Source organism: Schistocerca americana, chromosome 9, assembly GCF_021461395.2.
Source record: "Schistocerca americana isolate TAMUIC-IGC-003095 chromosome 9, iqSchAmer2.1, whole genome shotgun sequence".
Classification (NCBI taxonomy): domain Eukaryota; kingdom Metazoa; phylum Arthropoda; class Insecta; order Orthoptera; family Acrididae; genus Schistocerca; species Schistocerca americana.
This window is the reverse complement of record NC_060127.1, coordinates 182,806,142-182,821,114: the sequence shown is the minus strand read 5'-3', so window position 1 is coordinate 182,821,114 and position 14,973 is coordinate 182,806,142. Positions and strand designations below refer to the sequence as shown.

At 46.6% G+C, this 14,973-nt stretch overlaps 1 protein-coding gene across 1 annotated transcript in view; it reads left to right on the top strand.

The window, feature by feature from the left end:
- LOC124550802 (apoptosis-stimulating of p53 protein 2-like) overlaps positions 1–14,181 on the top strand; it is a 700,925-nt gene extending 686,744 nt beyond the window's left edge. Inside the window, exon 3 of the mRNA XM_047125528.1 lies at positions 13,976–14,181. Within this exon, the coding sequence (XP_046981484.1) occupies positions 13,976–14,181 (206 nt within the window). The remainder of the gene's footprint in view (positions 1–13,975) is intronic.
- Positions 14,182–14,973: the final 792 nt, after the last annotated feature.

Sequence of the window (14,973 nt, the reverse complement as noted above, 5' to 3'; positions counted from 1 at the left end):
CTTATTACACATTACGACCCTCTTCAACTGTCGGCGGTCTCTGTCAGTCAACAGACGAGGTCGGCCTGTACGCTTTTGTGCTGTACGTTCCCCTTCACGTTTCCACTTCACTATTACATCGTAAACAGTGGATCTAGGGATGATTAGAAGAGTGGAAATTTCGCATACAGACGCATGACACAAGCGACACCCAATCACCCGACCACGCTCGACGTCCGTGAGTTCCGCGGAGCGACCCATTCTGCTCTCTCTCGATGTCTAATGACTGCTGAGGTCACTTACATGGACTACCTGGCAGTAGGTGGCAGCACAGTGCACCTAATATGAAAGACGTATGTTTTTGGGGTTGTCTGGATACTTTTGATCACATAGTGAAATTAAGACGAAGTCGTTTTTCGTGGCTGCGGAATATTCTCACGAAATTTCAATCACCAATTTTCTCCTCCGCATGCGAAAATATTTTGCTGACGCAGACCTACGTAGAGATAACGATCATCATAATAAAAGAAGGGAAATAAGAGCTCGCACGGAAAGACATACGTGTTCGTTTTCGATTATTATGAAGGTGGTTCGATGAACCCTCTGCCGGGCACTTAAATGTGATTTGCAGAGTAGCCATGTAGATGTAGACGTAGATGTAACTGAAAACGCGACGGGTTAGTCCTTTTTGCTTCTTTCGCCTCCAGTTACCGTAAACCCTAAATATTTATATAATACTGCTTGTTTTATTTTATTTCCTGTAATTTTAATATTCACGTCTTCAAATTCCACGGAACACTCATTTCTGCCCTCTTTTTAGCTGATTGCTATTTTGCACTTTTCTAAGTAGAGGCGAAATGCATGCAGCTTGAAATAGACATTGCTGTCAAGTGGGATCGGAAAACCCAATACATTTAATGTACGATGGTTGTTTCTTAAGTAAGGGCCGTTCGCGCGTATAGTCCCGTAGTTCGCGCAGACGCTGCAACAAGCCACCGCGCCACTTGCCGGCATCCTTCCCGTTCACACTGATGCAAGTTGCAGCTCTGTAGCTGACGTGTACGCATCGCTGTGCTACTTTATAATGTTTACGATTATTGAATCGCCCGCCGCGTGTGAGATACGGTCAGTGATACGTTTTTTGACCGCGGGAAGCCTATCAGCTGCAGAAATTCATCGTCAGTTAACAGAAGTTTATGGCCTGAATGCAATGACTGAAGGTAAAGTGCGTCAATGGGTTAGAGAGTTTAAAAATGGCAGTCAAAACGTCCATGACGAAGAACGCTCAGGACGGCCCTCTGTGATCACTGATGATTTGGTGGCTGCAGTCGAAACAAAGATTCGTGAGGACAGAAGATTCACAATTTCCACTCTTTCTTTGGAATTTCCACAAGTTTCAAGATCGGTTTTGTACAAAATTGTGTCTGTAAACCTAAACTTTAAGAAACTGTGTTCTCGGTGGGTACCCAGACTTCTCACAGAGGACCACAAAGGGAAGAGATTTGCCACTTCATTGGACTTTTTGATTCGTTACGAGGAAGAAGGAGATGACATGTTGAGTCAAATTGTCACTGGAGATGAAACATGGGTATCCCATATCACTCCCGAAAGCAAGCGACAATCGATGATCGATGGAATGGCGACACACAACCTCACCCGTCAAGGTCAAAGCCAAACAGACGGTGTCAAAGTGCAAAATTATGGCAACTGAGTTCTGGGACCGGCACGGTGTTTTGCTAGTGGACTTTATGCCACGAGGAACGACAATCAACTCAGATGCCTACTGTGCAACTCTAAAGAAGCTCCGCAGAGCAATTCAAAACAAAAGGCGCGGCATGCTGACAGAAGGAGTTTTGCTCCTGCACGATAACGCTAGGCCTCACACCTCTCAAAAGACTTGGGATTTGATTGATTCTTTTGGCTGGGAAGTTTTGGACCATGCACCATACAGCCCCGACCTTGCTCCTAGCGATTTTCACCTTTTCCGGTACCTGAAACACCATCTTGGCGGGCAGCGCTTCAATGACGACGATGAAGTGAAAGCGGCCGTGAACTCTTCGCTGTCGGAGCAGGCGGCCGAATTCTTTGAAGAGGGAATTAAAAACTTAGTTGTACGGTATGACAAGTGCTTAAATAAACAAGGCAACTATGTAGAAAAATAGGTAAAAGTGTGTAGAATCAGAAAATATTAGTTTTTTTGCAAAAGTATTTGTATCTTTTTTTTTAATAAAAACGGCCCTTACTTAAAAAACAACCCTCGTATGTTAAACTCGTATGTATTCATATCCAGGCAGTTTCCTCCGCTGAACAGGTGCCTAAAGAGACACCTCAGTGACCCTGTCCACTCAGATTTTTGTTGTTTTAAATCTTATTGGCAGCTGTGTTAAATCGGTGTTTTTCATATATGTAATCTGGAAATAGCTTTTAATATAAATTTATTAAAGTCAACAAATTATAATTATTAAAATTTCAAGATTTTTAATTAAACGCTTGGTTTAATATCCTTCGTAATAAATATCATTAATTGTGCATTCGTATTTATTCAAATAAGTGGAGTGAAAGGATGGGACAGTAAAAATATTCTGCTCTCCAGTCACGTGAAACGTAATATTTTAGTTGGAAGATTTCTATTGAAAACATAATCTGTAATCGACGAAAGCTATTGCTCGTCTTCGGATGAGTCTTCCTGGGATGCATCTAAGGTAACATTTACGCATCGTTCTGTTTTATGGTGAGTTATCGGACAGATGGCTCTAGAAAGGCAGTTTCGTAACATTTATAATTAATAAAATGGAATGTAAGGTTAGACTATTATTATATTGATGATAGAAGCTTATAAATGTCATATACAGCTGCTGTTTATCTCTTCCCCAACACGCTGCGTGGAAAAAGTTTCACTTCATTTGTAACACACGGAATAATGAGTGCTTTCGACAGGGGACGTCGAGTTCATTCCATATTTCTGGATTTGTAGAAGACTTTTGACGCTGATTCTCAGAAGGGGCTGTTAATAAGATTGCGCGCCTGTGGAGTATCGTTTCAGGTGAGCGACTGGATTTGAGTATTTCTGTCAGAAACATAACAGTTGATAGTAATCCGCAGCTACGTCTCGGATTTCTTGAGAAAACGTTATAAGTTGTAAATGGTTCAAATGGCTCTGAGCACTATGGGACTTACTTCCGAGGTCATCAGTCCCCAAGAACTTAGAACCACTTAAACCTAACTAATCCAAGAACATCACACACATCCATGCCCGAGGCAGGATTCGAACCTGCGACCGTAGCGGTCTCGCGGATCCAGACTGTAGCGCCTATAACCGCTCGGCCACTCCAGCCGGATCGTTATAAGTGCTCTGCGGTTCTTGATCTACACAGTCTGATGGAAAGTAACCGGACACCGCTGTGTAATGAGAAATTGGCCATTAGACGTCACGATAGGCGGACCCTCCAGTATAAGAGGAGGAGGGGAGAATTGTGTTGCCAGTAGAGAAGGAGTATCAGCCAATGGGTTTGTTAGTCACTTCGAACATGGAGTGGTCACTAGATGTCATCTGAGTTACAGATTGTTCACGGACATTTCAACCATTCTAAAACTGTCAAAGTCGACTGTTGGTGATGTGATAGTGAAGTGGAAACGGGGAGGGAGAACGACAGATAAACCAAGACGTACCATACTTCATATTGTGACGGACAAGAAGCAGCGAGCATGGCGGATGGTGGTTGTAAAAGATTACTTGAAATCGTCAGGAAGAATAACTTGTGAGATCCAAATTGCTACGGGCAGTCCAGCTAGCGCTAAGGCTGTGCGTATGGATTTAATAAGTATGGGGCACAATGGTCGAGCACTTCCTCGTAAGCCACATACACTGAAGAGCCAAAGAAACTGGTACACCTGCCTAATATCGTGTAGGATTCTCGCGAGCGCCCAGAAGTGCCGCAACACGACTGGCATAGACTCGGATAATGTCTGTCGTAGTGCTGGAGGGAACTTACACCTTGAATCATGCATGGTTGTCCATAAGTACGTAAGAGCACAAGGGAGTGGAGATCTCTTCTAAACAACACGTTGCAAGGCATCCCAGAGATGCTCATTAATGTTCATGTCTGGGAAGTTTGGTGGCCAGCGGAAGCGTTTAAACTCAGAAAAGTGTTCCTGCAGCCACTCTGTAGCAATTGCCACTGTGTAGCAATTCTGGACGTTTTGGGTGTCGCATTGTCCTGCTGAAATTGCCCAAGTCCGTTGGAATGCACAGTGGACATGAATGTATGCAGGTGATCAGACAGGATGCTGTCACATGTCAGATTCGTATCTGGGCGTATCAGGGATCCCATATGACACCAACTGCACACGCCCCACAGCATTACAGAGCCTCCACCATCCACCAGCTTGAACACTACCCCTGCTGACATGCAGAGTTCACGGATTCATGAGGCTGTCTCCATACCCGCATACGTCCATCCGCCCGATACAATTTGAAACGAGACTCGTCCGACCAGGCAACATGTTTCCAGCCATCAGCAGTCCTATGTCGGAATTGACGGGTACACGTGTGGGCCTTCGCCTCCGAAAACCCATATCCAAGACGTTTCGTTGAATGGTTCGCACGCTGACACATGTTGATAGCCCAGCATTGAAATCTGCAGCAATTTGCGGAAGGGTTGCACTTCACGTTGAACGATTCTCTTCAGTCGTGATTGGTCACGTTCTTGCAGACTCTTTTTCCGGCCGCAGCGACGTCGGAGTCTTGATGTTTTACCGGATTCCTGATATTCACGGTACACTCGTGAAATGTGTGGTGTCACCGCCAGACATCACACTTGCTAGGTGGTAGCCTTTAAATCGACCGCGGTCCGTTAGTATACGTCGGACCCGCGAGTCGCCACTATCAGTGATTGCAGACCGAGCGCCGCCACACGGCAGGTCTAGAGACACTTCCTAGCACTCGCCCCAGTTGTACAGCCGACTTTGCTAGCGATGGTTCACTGACTCTAATTTCCTTGTCCTGTTCCAGAAGTCACGGCAGCCTGCGTGAGCTAAAACGCGTGCCTTTCGGCTTCCTCTAGTAACACGGTGTTGGCTCTCCTGCCAACCACAACAAAAAGGACGTACGGGAAAATCCCCAGTTCACCGCTTCCTCGGAGATGCTGTGCCCCATCGCTCGTGCGCCGACTATAACACGACGTAATCTTGAAAACCTGCCATTGTAGCACCAGTAACCGATGTAACAGCTACGCCAGACACTTGCCATATAGGCGCTGCCGACCGCAGCGTCGTATTCTGCCTGTAAAATATATCCGTATTTAAATACGTATGTCTATACCATTTTCTTTGGCGCTTTAGCGTATTTGTGTAGTCGTTTCTAAGCAACGCTTTAGGTTATGTAAAGAGCGACGCCACTGGGCAGTGGATGACTGGAAACGAGGTATTTGGAGTGATGAATCATGCTGTACCGTGTGGCAGTTCTGTGGAAAGCTTTAGAGTTTGGTAAATCTACGGAGAACGTTAGCTGCCACCGTATGCAGTGTCAATACTGAAGTGCGGAGAAGGCAGCGTTACCGTATTTGAGTGATGTTGTGGTTAGGGCGTGGGCCCCTAGCTGCGTTTAGGAAAACGCTAAATGCCGAAAGATCTGTAACAGTTCACAACACTCTGTACTGCGAACAGTAGTGAACGATTCGGGGACGATGGTTATTTGTATCAGCAAGAAAATGCACCCTGTCATAAAGCAACTTCTGTGAGGCTATGGATTGTCGACAATAACGTTCCTGAAATGGACTAGCCTGCCTACAGTCCGGACCTGAAACCATTGGAACACCTTTGGGATGATTTTCGCCCAAGGTCTTAGCGTTCAGCGTCACTGCCTTGTCTAGTTTCGGCTCTTGAGCAACAATGTGCTGATATTCATAGACACAATTGAAAATGTATTGTGCAAAGTTCAAGCTGTCATAAAGGCGAAGAGTGCACACCCCCTGTAGGGATTTGTCCAAATACTGTGTGTAAACAATTTTGGAGGCAGCCGTCTTGGTTTTTTAGCAAACTTTTTACCGTCTAGTAAAACCATGAAAAGATTAAAACGAATCACAAAATGATGTAGACGAGGTAACTTCAAGGTATAGAAGCAAACTAAAAGAGACTTAAATTATGTGCTTCTCAAGCCTATCCTGCTATTGGACGGTGGCCCTCTTGAGGACAGCCGGTATGTGAGGTGTGTTCCAAGCACAACTACCTTTCAATACCATGGTAATCTGAGTTCGTGTCGGCGCAGAGGTGAAACGGATCACCAACGACAAAATTTCGCAAGTTTTCTCACGGATGATGTCTGAGTATTTCTGCACCCGGAGAAGTTCGGCGCACGAATTATGAGTTTTTAAAGTCTTATTTCTACCGCGACCAGGCGGTAGTGGGCGGCCCGGTCGTGCTAACAAGTCAGCCACTGGACAGTATTGTTGACATTACTCTGGGCAGACGGGGGTTTGCAACACTGGTCAGCGGTCGACCACGTGAAACAACTAACATAGTGTGACCAGGAGCGAAGCAATATTTCGTAACTCGGGCACATGCGGCCTAGCGAGAAACTAGCACGTTGCAAATGTAACCGGGCCTAGCAACCTGTGCTCGGGGCAGAACGAACTAGCAAAAGGTGACAGGACACGTCGTAATCCAGTACGATTACGTCAGAATCGTATGTATAAGCGTATAAATACTCGAGCTTAGGGGCAGCATTCAGTCGTGTCGCCGTTCTGTTTGCGTGTGTCCTCGGAATCTTCCGCGGCGGCATGACTGGATAATATGTGCCGAAGATACATAAGGAAAACGTTCCTCTTAGGCCCATTGTTAGTGTGATCAGCTCGCCCACCTACAGACTGAATTGCAGGGTTATTAGCGCTAAAACTGGATCATCGTGAGCACCCTGTTATAAACTTGCAGACATTTGTTGAAACGCCCAAGAAAATGAAAACAGGTCGAAACGATGTAACGGTTACTGTGGACGTGGTGCCACTTTTTGCGAGGGTACCAGCACAAAACACGCTGGATCCTTTGGCGCGACAGTTTCCGCCTAGAATCGTCAAGTTGTTCCGTCGTATTCTAACGACAACGTACTTCGTGTACCGCGGCGAATATTATGAAATAATGATGGCACAGCAATGGGCTCGCCACTGTCTCCGGCAGTCGCGAATTTCTTCATGGGGCGGTTTGAGGAGCAGGCTCCGAACTCTGCGGTGTTGCGTCCGCCTTGCTTCCGCAGGTACGTCAATGACACCTTCCTGATATGGCATCACGGTGAAAATGCACTGCAGCAGATCGTGGATCACATGAACGGTATCCAACCTAGCATCACATTTTCCATCGAGATGGAGAAGGAGGGCAAGCTACCGTTGTCAGATGTTTTAGTTCATAAGGCAGGAGGCCGGCTTGATCATTCAGTGTACAGGAAACAGACGCACACTGACCGATAATCGAGTGCCGGTAGTTTTCACCACTCTGCACACAAGAATGCGGTCCTGAACACGTTAATATACAAAGTTATTTCTGACCACGGCCAGCTACAGTCTGAATTACAGCACTCGAGGCACGTGTTCAGGGAGAGTGGCTGCAACAAAAGATAAACTGCAAACGCTTTCAGGTGTCACCGAAGAAGGACACCTTTGTGAATCAGCAGAAGAAGCTAAGCCGGTGGCTTTCCTTCCATACTGTGGGGCAACGGGCAGGAAGTTAGGACCTGTAGTGCCGCGCGGGATTAGCCGAACGGTCTGGGGCGCTGCAGTCATGGCAGTCATGGACTGTGCGGCTGGTCCCGGCGGAGGTTGGAGTCCTCCCTCGGGCATGGGTGTGTGTGTTTGTCCTTAGGATAATGTAGGTTAAGTAGTGTGTAAGCTTAGGGCCTGATGACCTTAGCAGTTATGTCCCATAAGATTGTTTCTTTTTTTTTTTTTTTTTTTTTTTTTTTTTTTTTTTTTTTTTTTTTTTTTAAAAAGGACCTATAGTGCAGAGAGATGGATTGAGACGAGTGTTCTGGCCCGTCCCCAAGATACGAGATACGTTGCACCCTGTTAAAGACGATACAGCTCTTGGTGTGCCCTGTGTGTATGGTGTCCCTTGCGAGTGCGGAAGCATCTGTACAGGTCAGGCAGTTCGCACGGCTGCAGAGCGTTGTGCATGTTAAGCATAGGGAGCTCGAAAAGTTGGCCGCAGTTGCGCATTACCTCGAAAACGGTCACAAAATATAGTTTGAGAACAGAAGAATCTTGGCTCATGCGTCAACATACTGGGACTCCGTTATAAAAGAGGCGGCTGAGATTAGAATGAACAGCAGCGATTTCAACAGAGACTAGGGCTACACACTGAGTACAGCGTGAGGGCGGGCTTTGGATGTCAAAGGGAAGCAACGACGGATGATTAATGCGGAGGGAGGCGGGAGCGGCAGTTTCAAATGTGGCGCTGGCTCTCGCGCCATCTGGAGGCATTTGGTCCCGCGGCAGGCCGGAGCTGCTATGAGCTACCCGGTGCCAGCGGCCGAAACCGTTGGTATATAAGTAGGAAATAGTGCCAGCCGTGGCAGCTTTACCTTGACGACGATGGCGGAGCTAGGCATGGAAAGCTTGAGAATTTTATTTGAATTGATGCGGCTTGAAAATTTAGAAGATTTTATTCAAACGTCCCGCCGCGAAAGACTCCGAGGACAAGCACTCGTATTGTTCACAAGGCCAGATATGTGAAATGAGCTATTAGAAGGAATCAACAGCTCCACATTTTAAAAATGAAAAGATGGATCCGATTCATTCTGTTGTTGAAAACTGAAATATACATATAAATAAAGTGTACATATTACCCTTTGACCATCTGGTGCACAGATACCCGTCCATATAGGATACAGAAGGCAAGTGCTATTGGTCTACTGTGCTATGCTGCATCACAATTTTTTTTTTATTTTGTAATTATGAGCTACACTAGTGTTGGCAGAAGAGCCAACACCGTGTTACTAGTGGAGGCCGAAATGCACGCGTTTTAGCTCACGCAGGCTGGCGTGAGGCGGGAAGGACTATACTGACATGAGGTCTGGAACATAACAAGGAATTAGAATTCAGAAAGAGGACGTAATTAGTTTGATACTTAACTTTAATCCATTAATGTAGAACGTCGCCCTTGACGGTACATGATTCACAATATTATCTGCTCAGAATAGTAACTGAATATGGCGCCTTGCTAGGTCGTAGCAAATGACGTAGCTGAAGGCTATGCTAAACTGTCGTCTCTGCAAATGAGAGCGTATGTAGACAGTGAAGCATCGCTAGCAAAGTCGGCTGTACAACTGGGGCGAGTGCTAGGGAGTCTCTCTACACTAGACCTGCCGTGTGGCGGCGCTCGGTCTGCAATCACTGATAGTGGCGACACGCGGGTCCGACGTATACTAACGGACCGCGGCCGATTTAAAGGCTACCACCTAGTAAGTGTCTGGCGGTGACACCACAACTACCATACACCACTACACTACACAGCACTACTCTTTACCACACTACTGTACTTTGTCTCAGAACCAGGCTAGATTTCCTCATTTGCCAGGAAAGTTAGCGGTTGATGCGTCGAGGCACTACTCGGGATTCACAGGGTCTGTGCTGCTACGCCACCGAATGTGAAGAGTGTGGGGGACGGCTGTCAGGGTCTCAGGAAGTCCTTCCCGACGCTCATCTTCTCGCTGCTGCCGGAAGGTTGTAGAAGGTGGATGTTCAGCCGTGATGCGTCTCGTTGTCATGGTGTATGGCCTCTTCTTGTTTGTCTCTGGGCCATGTAGGCTTTCAGTTTGTAAACTGATATTTTGGCTGTCAGCGACTTCAGCTTGTGCTACAGTACCTCAATTCTTATTATGTTATATACCGTTGTATTGCCGAAGACGTTCCTGTCCTGGTCTGTAACGTCTAATGGCACACTCCCAGGCGATTTGGTCCGGGGATGTCCATTGCTCCACATTCACAAATGTCTATGGGGCGTTGTTCTATGAACAGTTATGATTGCTTCATTGTTTTGTGCACGAAGGGTAGCAGTGGCATTGATTGGTGTTATGTATATGCGATCCCCAGAAAAAAAAAGTTTAGTGGCACGAGATCGGGAGAGCACGGGGCGCTGCGATTGCACCATCGCTACCCACCCACCTTTCAGGAAATGTGTCATTCAGCACATCCTGCACGTTCCGCAGGACCGTTATCACCAATTTTGATTCTGCATACCAGATGATGATGATTTGTTTCTTATTGATTGGATGGGGGGGGGGGGGGGGGGTCGCTCAACTGCGCGGTCTTCAGCGACCGTATTAAGTCCCAATTTTTACACAGTCCAATTTCTTTTTACATAGTCCAATCTAGCCACTGTCACGGATGATGATGATGACAACACGAACACCCAGTTCCTGGGCAGAGAAAATCCCCAACCCGGCCGGGAATCGAACCCGGGACCCCGTGTTCCAGAGGCACCAACGCTAACCACTAGACCACGAGCTACGGACCTGCATACAAGACGACAGCTGCGCCTTCTCGTGGTGTTGTCGCCGTTTCGACGCACTGCTAGTCAAATCTGCAACAAAGGGTAAAGGAAAAGAAACATTGAGAGCTGCTAAACATTTTATAGCAAACCAAAATTTTCTGTCTCTCATAGTTTACAAGTTATGATTTTTTAAAGTGATGAACGGCTTTATGGACACACTGCATTTTGTCCACACTATATTAAGATGTCGTCGGTGTTTTTCCATTGTAAGGCGGACACGAAAAATGATGGCACTAAAATATTGGACAGCACATACGTACTCATTGGTGACAGTACAGGTCCTACAGCGATGAGAATTGGTGTGAATTCCAGAAAGGGTTCATGGTTCGGACAGAAAGCAGTTACCGCCTTCATTTGAATCTTAAATTGTCTGCTGTCATAACACCGAGAGGCTATTAAGTGGTGAAAGCTGATTGATGTGGATGTAATTAACTCTCGATCGATGATGACGCATTCAGCGGTAATTAGATGGCGATGTCCGTGACATGTATTGCGGCCATTGAACCGGGATGGACGCTGTATAATGGATTTCTACGAAGAATTAATGGCTTGTGCAGCGATTTTTGATGTGCGTACCGTAATATCGTGAATAACAGGAAAACATATTAGGCCCATACATAATAAAAAAAAGTAAAACACAACACTGCTATCGCAAAACTCGTCGGGAGTGAGCCTCAGTTTTTTACAAAGCAGTCATTCTTTCGTCTGTACTGCAGTAACATTTTACGTGATGCAACAACTCGGGTTGAGTGGCCGCTCAAGAAACTGGGCCCAGCATTCTGCTGCGACGGTATATAATATGCCTATAGACATTTCACCTGCGATCCAGACAGAGAGCTGTTTCGGATACACACGAATACCCACGTGCCGAAATAGAACAACAGTGTCTGATTTCGGACTTACGCTTTGGTGGGGCGACTGACGAAGAAACGAGAATCAAATGAAACCTAATACACTCCTGGAAATGGAAAAAAGAACACATTGACACCGGTGTGTCAGACCCACCATACTTGCTCCGGACACTGCGAGAGGGCTGTACAAGCAATGATCACACGCACGCCACAGCGGACACACCAGGAACTGCGGTGTTGGGCGTCGAATGGCGCTAGCTGCGCAGCATTTGTGCACCGCCGCCGTCAGTGTCAGCCAGTTTGCCGTGGCATACGGAGCTCCATCGCAGTCTTTAACACTGGTAGCATGCCGCGACAGCGTGGACGTGAACCATATGTGCAGTTGACGGACTTTGAGCGAGGGCGTATAGTGGACATGCGGGAGGCCGGGTGGACGTACCGCCGAATTGCTCAACACGTGGGGCGTGAGGTCTCCACAGTACATCGATGTTGTCGCCAGTGGTCGGCGGAAGGTGCACGTGCCCGTCGACCTGGGACCGGACCGCAGCGACGCACGGATGCACGCCAAGACCGTAGGATCCTACGCAGTGCCGTAGGGGACCGCACCGCCACTTCCCAGCAAATTAGGGACGCTGTTGCTCCTGGGGTATCGGCGAGGACCATTCGCAACCGTCTCCATGAAGCTGGGCTACGGTCCCGCACACCGTTAGGCCGTCTTCCGCTCACGCCCCAACATCGTGCAGCCCGCCTCCGGTGGTGTCGCGACAGGCGTGAATGGAGGGACGAATGGAGACGTGTCGTCTTCAGCGATGAGAGTCGCTTCTGCCTTGGTGCCAATGATGGTCGTATGCGTGTTTGGCGCCGTGCAGGTGAGCGCCACAATCAGGACTGCATACGACCGAGGCACACAGGGCCAACACCCGGCATCATGGTGTGGGGAGCGATCTCCTACACTGGCCGTACACCACTGGTGATCGTCGAGGGGACACTGAATAGTGCACGGTACATCCAAAGCGTCATCGAACCCATCGTTCTACCATTCCTAGACCGGCAAGGGAACTTGCTGTTCCAACAGGACAATGCACGTCCGCATGTATCCCGTGCCACCCAACGTGCTTTAGAAGGTGTAAGTCAACTACCATGGCCAGCAAGATCTCCGGATCTGTCCCCCATTGAGCATGTTTGGGACTGGATGAAGCGTCGTCTCACGCGGTCTGCACGTCCAGCACGAACGCTGGTCCAACTGAGGCGCCAGGTGGAAATGGCATGGCAAGCCGTTCCACAGGACTACATCCAGCATCTCAACGATCGTCTCCATGGGAGAATAGCAGCCTGCATTGCTGCGAAAGGTGGATATACACTGTACTAGTGCTGACATTGTGCATGCTCTGTTGCCTGTGTCTATGTGCCTGTGGTTCTGTCAGTGTTATCATGTGATGTATCTGACCCCAGGAATGTGTCAATAAAGTTTCCCCTTCCTGGGACAATGAATTCGCGGTGTTCTTATTTCAATTTCCAGGAGTGTATAAGCACATTCCGTAATGATACAATATGTGGTGAACTGTGGTGATATTTTGTGTAAAACAGAACGTCGCAGGAATAAACAGTCAATCTATATGTTTCAGAAGCGGGAGCGGTGTAGTCAGCAAAGTGCTGAAATGAAAAAAAAATTGTTAGCATTTATTTCTGCTTGCCTCAATTTTATTGAAACATTGTATTGATTCGTGGGATTCTACCTCGAAGAGGCCTTTTTAAAGCTGGCCGTTGTATCCGAGCGGTTCTAGGCGCTTCAGTCCGGAACTACGCGGCTGCTACGGTCGCAGGTTCGAATCCTGCCTTGATGTTAAAATTTCGTTTCGTATCAACGAATGAATTCTGGCTTGACTATAGTTGTGGAATTTTGTACTCCGGAAAACGCAATATGCTATTTGTAAATTACATAGTTTCGTTCGAAAAGGAAAGATTATCTTCTCAAGGGAATTAGAAAATATTGAGTTCACTGTCTAAGTATTGCAGGTTGGATGTCGCGCCGTGTAATGTTTCTCGTGTGTATCAGTTTATCTTATTCGGCTGCTCTACCTGTTATGTATGTGCGTTATCTGCGACTATCAGGTGTGTAAGGTATATTTAGTATGAGTCTTATGAGCGTATTCTCAATGTTCGTGTCGTCATTTGGGTCTTCTGGGGACTTCCAAAATTCGTACAGGATACAAGCAAGGGAGACATTGGTATTCGCTTGTCTGTTTTCTGTTCGTATTCTGCTGTGTGTCCACTCGTTCATCTGGTAGTGGTGTTTTTTGCCAATAGAAATCTGAGTTTGGTCGAAGCAGTTCCCGAGTTGTTATGTCGTCGCTGAACTACAGAAGTGGGCTACTGAAGTCGGTGGCGGACCGTAACCACACATTCCCAGTTATCTCTCTAACGGCTCCACAGAACGACCCTGTTGACCGGATTGTTTTTGCTTCTGTCATCGTACAGTTTTCGCTAGTAATTATGCTACACCTTGAGTAGGTCAACGTGTAAGACATGTGCCTGCTGCTTGCATTACTACGTCGCATAGCTGCCTGACGACGCCTCCGATGCTGAGTCTGTTGTTTGTTTTGTTGCAGAAGGTGTCCAGCCTTCGAGAAATGGAATGAAGGAGCCGGGACCCTTCGCTGACACGGTGAGTACAGCTGCCCGCATGTCACCCGTAATACCGACCACGGCACTTCATTCCTCAGGTCTGCCAAGGCATGTCACACAAGTCGTCTCATCATTAATGGAGGAGGACGGGAGGCGGATGTTATTAAGAACTAAAGCTGAGTTATCGTAAAAGTAATACCGACTTTACAGAATGCAGAGACGATCCGAATGGACGTTATTTGACTCTGGTAGTACGAGTGCACAAAATCCTATCGAACTGTGACTCTAGCAAACTGAGGGGGAGAAATTTTAAATATAGTCCTCTCGATAAAAGTATAAATGCATTTGCAGTAACACATAAGCTTTTCATGATCCGCATCTTAAATTACATGCACTGGTCTCGTTTTATACAGGAACAATTTCGATGTCTGCCTAACCGCTTCATGCATAGTTCAAGGCCAATATTTTTTCTTCTACCAACTTGCGTAATGATTTTGCTGGGCTCTGCTGCATCGAGTTACAGACATCCAAGAATTTCTCTTCTTGTACGTACTTGGCTACGTTGGTAGAAGACGAGTATTTTTGGGCAAGGGGAAAAGAAAGAGGGGGAGACAGATGGAATTAATTTGACATTTTATACATAAGGTTCCATTAATAATTTTATGTATAAGTAAATACAAATCATACAGATAATTGAGATTTGAGTTTCAATGTGGGAATCTAATGTATCAATATCAGATTCGATCGAAGTGGGTGTAAATATCAGGTTGCTCATCTCAGATTTTGGTTCGGTTTTTATCCTTTGTGTGCTTTATCTTCGAAAATAGGTGTTCACAAACGTACGTGCTTTCAACAAAAATACATGACCAAACTTTTCAATTGGATGTCAGACTGTAACTCTATGCGTTCCATCTGAAAATATTCTGGTAACTTATATGTATGGTTTGTAAAAGGTATCACATAAATTAAAAAACTTGGTTAT